At 32.7% G+C, this 6,202-nt stretch overlaps 1 protein-coding gene across 1 annotated transcript; it reads right to left on the minus strand.

The window, feature by feature from the left end:
* Window positions 1-407: 407 nt before the first annotated feature.
* On the minus strand, window positions 408-3,774 carry LOC132185129 (protein neprosin-like). The gene is made up of 7 exons (XM_059598942.2): window positions 3,622-3,774; window positions 3,260-3,346; window positions 2,869-3,165; window positions 2,114-2,263; window positions 1,954-2,007; window positions 1,554-1,700; window positions 408-791 (listed from the first exon to the last, which is right to left on the minus strand). Exons 1-7 carry the CDS (start codon window positions 3,772-3,774, stop codon window positions 408-410), a joined length of 1,272 nt encoding a protein of 423 aa, XP_059454925.2.
* Between the last annotated feature and the right edge of the window lie 2,428 nt (window positions 3,775-6,202).

Below are 6,202 nucleotides of genomic sequence, written 5' to 3' on the forward strand. Positions count from 1 at the left end.
TTTGAGAAAAAACAGGTGGGGTTCTATTAATTAGCTAGCCTTCGTTTTTTAAGTGCATCCTTAATAAATGTAGACTCTATAATTTAATTTTGAGAGGTTGCGTGTTACGAGATCCGATTGCATCGAATTATATACTCTTGGAGGCACAAATTGATCTTTAAGAACAACGTTCTTATGTAATTTTATAACATTGTAAGATATTTATTTCTATACTCTTCTTTCATCTCTTGTAATTTATTTATTTTATTGTTAATTTTTAAGAATTTTGTGTACCATTCAAAATGATTTGTGTCATGATCATATAGGTTTTCGCTTTATCAAAACTACAACGTATACGTCGAAAGTGCATGTTCAGTAAAACGACAACCAGCGGCAAGATCAGAATTCAGCGTTGTGTCTCTATCATCTCATGTACAATACTTGTTCCGACCAGGGCCGCCGAAGTAGAAAACAGGTTCGAACGCAAGACTTTTTTGGTAGTTATAGGTGGCGTAGCAGTCGGGCTCCTCGGAGAAACTGTGGACCCACTCAGGGTACTTGACCTGGAGGGAATAATCGACGATCCTGGGCTGGTTAATATAAGACGCTATTCCCCAGAGACCAGTTGGCCACTCTCCGCTCCCCATTGCTGTTGCAGTGTGGGGCTTGCTTCCCTTCACCTTCTGGCTATAAACATCTCCTCCCCATTGAACAACGATTGCACTTTGTCTCAAATAGTTGAGGATACTTCCCGGCCAATACCCTAGTATTTCGTCACCTGCCTGTAGCCACCAACTCCCGCTATCTGGATCCTTACAAAAAAAAAAATCAAAAAACATTCCATGTCATCAATACAAAAAGGCAAGGAAAATGTGTTACTCAAACACTCTTTTAATATGTTTAATTTAAATGGAGGTGAATTAATGAAGTCAAAATTCGAACCTAGGACCTGCTCTGATATCATGTTAAGTCATTAGTTATCCAAAAAGCTTAAACTCATAGAAATAGATAAATTTAATCATTTAATCAATATTTTAACATCAAGTAATAAAAAAGCTTTTCTTAACTTGGAAGTTCTTCTTCTTCTTCTTTTTTTTTTTTTTTTTTTTTTGATAACTTGGAATTAAGTTCGTGATGCATCTGTATCACGTTAAGTTTTTAGGAGAAATGCTGAATTAATATTATATCATAGGAAAGGATTTGAGTTTGAACATGTCTCCATCATTACACTTATTAGACGCATTTCAATTAAAAAATTCACCTATTGGGTCTCTCACTAATTATTGAGAGGGGGAATTTGAGCTTACACGTGAAAGAGAATGTTAAAATATAAATTAAGTTATTAAATCCATCCTTTACCTATTTGCTTTTAACTTTTAAAATGACTGATGATTTAACAAGAATCGTATCTGCTGAGTGAAAACTTGAATAACTAATCTCATAGTATGTATATATTAACCAAACGAGACAACTATTTAAATCGACTCTTGTTAGCTTAATGAAAAAATATAACTCTGCTGCAAACAATATCACTGTAGAGAGAGATCAAAGAGAGAGAGAGAGAGTTTAATTACATGGTCCATGCGGATGCTGATCTCATATTGGGCTCCTCCTCTCTGTGACAAAGGTTCAATAACTGCCCCTAAGGCGACCCTTTTGCTTGTTTGTACAAACCCAGCGCAAAATTGGTTAATGCAACCTGTCTTCTGGTACCCGTCCAACTAATTAATCAAAAAAGCAACAAAGAAGAAAAATAAATTATCTTGAATTTATAGCTAATCAACTTTTAAAGCAACCAAATTAAACATAATTAACAATAAATACATTTCCCTTTTTCCATTTCGTAAAGGAAAAAAAAATGCTACACTTTTTATCCTCAAAATTAAGTTGGTGAAGTAATTCATGTGTACGTCATCATTTCATGAGAACCAACTTTTGAGAAAAAATTTAGTAAATGTACGTAAGTATACGTACGGTCCAACGTCCAAATAGTCTGGTTCTTGTATCACCAAATAACTTTGGGTTGACCTGCAAAAAGTCAAAAAAAGGATTATATTATAATTAACTTGATTTTTTGCTGAGAAAAAAAAAAAAAATTGGGTTATTAATTGTTAGAGTTAAGGAATTAACTAACCATCCAGCCTGCTTCTACACTTTCAAGACCATGTTTAAGCCAAATTTGACCCGAAGAATAGTCATCCAACGATTCAACTCTTGGACTCCAAACATTTACGAATCCTCTAGCACCAATATAATTATACCCCGCTGTAATAAGAAATGCACTCTGGTTCACGAACCATATCACCAAATAAATCGTCAGAAGTTATGGAGCACAAAAATTAATTTATTAATTGATTATCTTCCAATTCATTTGATCAAAAAAAAAAAAAAATCTGATGCCGAAATATTCCATTATTGTTAAGAGAAAGGTACAAAATCTTTGGAACATAAGAATATACATTGTGACAAAATCTTCTGGGGTTAATTAGAAGAAAAATGAGTAATACTATTTAGTAAATTGTTATACGATATTCATACAATTTGATGATGTGATAGTAAAAGTCACTCATCGTATCAATAACGGATCTTTCTTGCCATATCATTTCAATTGTGTGACAGTCATATAGTAATCTACTATATACAAGAGATACTACATATATATGTACATCTCCCCATGCAAACAATCTCCCATGCAAAAGCTTTAACTATGAGGATTCAAATCCATCCACTAATGATCACTATGTTGATGCATATCGATGTGCAAATCTAGCTAGAACATGCATATATAGATTTTTAAATCTATTAGCGCAAGCAGCAAAGCTCGAAAAAAGTTAAAAGAAAAAGACAAATATTATGGCCACTACAATATCAGCTAGCTTTTAGAATTACCGAGTGGCCAGCAAATTCAGTGATTTCGACTCTGGTTCCGTTGTTAAGGTATACAAAGCTACCATTTTTGTATGTTGTGTTCAATGCAGAGGAATATTGCGGGGGGCCGTCCCTTCCCAAGTGCTCGAGGGAAGCCGCCCTCAATAAGTCTTCCCTTTGAGTTCTGCGAATGGCAACGGTTCCCTCCGGACAACTTCCACTCTTTTGCCACGTTTGAGATAGCGGCGGCGCCGCTGGAGAAGCCGACCCGTTTTTCGTTCTTGAAGTCTCATCTGAGTAATTGAAATTGGGTTTCTTCTGCATATGGAATATTGCGTATTGTTATGCACAAAACTTCATGTTTGAATGTTTTGATGAATAAGTATTCTATGGAGAAAGCAAATTATTGCACCTGAATAGTGTGGTTCCTCAATGCAGGATGATCAAAAGCAGGTTGTTTGTAGATGTCAACGCAGTCAATGATATCTCCATCTTCGCTCTACAAAAAGCACAAGTGTATTTGTAATATTTAATAAACTGTTATATAACTACTATACAGTTAAGATGACATGGCATTGAAAATCAGCCTATTTCTTTTAGGCCCAAACCCTAAGAAACGAGTGAGAGACTTTTGAATGAGATTAGACTACATGTACATTTCTTGTACATCTCGGTCTATCTCTTTTATAAATTAACTATTAGATTTGTGGGACTTACGTGTGGCTCTCACAAATTCAAACGGAGATGGACAGACATAAAAAAGTTTTTCTATACCTTAATACTCTTAAGTGCAGGCTTGTTGAGAAGCTTCAGTTTCTGGTCAACTTCTGAAAAACTTCTTCTAGCTTTGGCTTCCGCATGATCAACCCCGCCACTTAAAACAAGCAAATTCAATGCCAAAAAAATGAATATAAATCTTTTCACCATTTTCTCTCTCTCTCTCTCTATAAAACAAAACAAACAGAAAAAATTAACGTTTGTTTGGTCAACGTACAGGAGGAAGAAGATAGAATTTTTGAGAGAGATATATATAAGGTCTTCAGTTTGGTTAACAGAGAGAATTTCTTAAAACCATGCGTAAATCCATGATTCCCTAATTAACAAAATCACTAACTTCCCATAAAAAGTAGACGTGAATTTGCAAAAACAACTACGCACCCACCTAATTAAGGATACCTTACACAGTCAATGTACATGCCACTCTGTTCAACAAACCGTATCTTGTTTCAATTAGTAGAGCATTTATTTGTAAATTGGCATTAAATTGAAAGATATTCCTTGTCGATAAAGACTAATTAATCTGACAGATGGGCCAATTTCATTTTAAGTATCCATTCAAAGTTTATAGTCAATTTGGTAATTGGTACATTCAATTTGAGCAATCTCAACCCTAAAATGTCAAATTATTATTATTTTTTTTTATCTTTCCCTCCATCCCTATTATAATTAATATTCTTGCTCTCTCTTTTTTCCCTCATTTTTATTAGTCAATAATTCTTAAATGGTAATCTTAAAAAGATCATATATATTAGTAGATTAATTGAGGAGTTTCCCTGTATATTCTTAATTAATGGAAAAATAAATATCATCATGACACAGTGGATATGGAGGCAGGAGAAAGAGAGATAAAATATGAAGATTTAGATGTGAAAACTACACGTTTGTTTTGTCGTTTTTGTAAGTATGCAATCTTAGCTGTTCAATTTATTAACAGGAGATGTCCGGTTATTAAAACCAGATCCGTAATCTTTTACCAACTTCGAATTTATTAGTCTTAAACAATATTAAATCACTTGACATATTTATGATTAGTGTTAGTAAACATTAAATTTTGTATGTTACATAGATACTATATATTTTATTAAATAATCCTTTTTTTTTTTTTTAGAGAATAAATAATCTCTATTTGTTTGTATGTATATGTGCTAGGGAAGTGCTAGGCTTACAAACAATTTTACAGAAATTTTTTTACAAATTGATGTAGCACAACATGATTAAGTTTTTCAAAATTTGAACTTATCTTATATCCAATCATGTTGTGCCACATCAGTTTGTAAAAGTTTTTATGTCAAATTTGTTTGTAAGCCTAGCATTCCTCTATGTGCTATTGTATGAACGTTACAATCTATACACTACAAAAAAAAAAAAAGGTTTTAGTGACCTAAGATTTGTGACGTGTTAATGGCCAAACACGTCACTAACTGGATGGTGACGCGTCATTAGTGACATGGGTCACATGGTAGTAATCCACCGGTCGAGAATTCCATTTAGTGACTTGCCTGATTGCAAAACGTCACAAATTGGTGACGTGTTGAAATGCACATGCCAAAGGGTGACATTTCTGCCACGTCACAGAAGTCGGTGACGTGGTAGAAGTCATTGAATCATTTTTTTTTTTTAGTGATATATCCATCTAAGATTAAGAGAACACTAAGAGAACATCAAAAGAGCACGAATTATAAGTTAGTTTTAATAATGACTGAACAAATGGACCGTTAATGTCCGGGGAATCAGTAAAGACATACATAGTAGAATTTTTTGTGAGTTGATCACATCAGAGATCTTGTTTAGTAATTAAAGACTAACTTGATAACCTAAAATACATTTTATTTTTAATTTAGTCTCCCTTTATCTTAAAGAAAAATGTTCTACTTCAATTTTTTTTTTTTTTTTTTTTTTTTTAACTAACTCTTTTATTTCTCTCTCTAAAAAGATAATGAAACATAATAGTATAGTTGATGATATATTAGAAAAGATAATAACTTCTATATATAGATTAGATAAATGGGGAGGGTTTTATTTTCATTTTTCTTTTTTCATAGATGAGTGATAGAAGGGTCAAATTAGATATTTTGGTAACATTTGCTTTTTTATTGGGGGGCAATGGGGCATAAAAGATTTTGTTTATTCCAAGACCTTACAGAAGTTATTATCATTAGAAAAAAAAAAAAAAAAAAAAAAACTAGTAGACTAAAGTTGACATGGACAAAATTTGTTCATTTGCTATAAATAGGTAATTAATCGGCCTTAATTTAAACTATATTTATACTTGAAATTTGTTCTTAACTAAGCTTTAGAACATTTTTATTTTCAAACTTCTATGTTTGACTCCCTTAATATATGGTTAATTAGAAACTTTGCCTTGCGTCTTGTCTCAGCCATAGGATCATATAAATGTAATTGAGTTGATAAATATTAATTTTTAAATGCTGAGGTGACAAAATCTCATATTATCAATTCAAAAAACAACATGCGCAATTGAATAATTAAGCTGGTAGAAATGTAGAATATCTCAAGACCAATATTCCTACAAAGATCATGATGATCTGTTGCTTCATTGAAAACCTCGTGTTTC

Source organism: Corylus avellana, chromosome 7 (genome assembly GCF_965113065.1).
Source record: "Corylus avellana chromosome 7, dhCorAvel1.hap1.2, whole genome shotgun sequence".
In the NCBI taxonomy this organism is placed as follows: domain Eukaryota; kingdom Viridiplantae; phylum Streptophyta; class Magnoliopsida; order Fagales; family Betulaceae; genus Corylus; species Corylus avellana.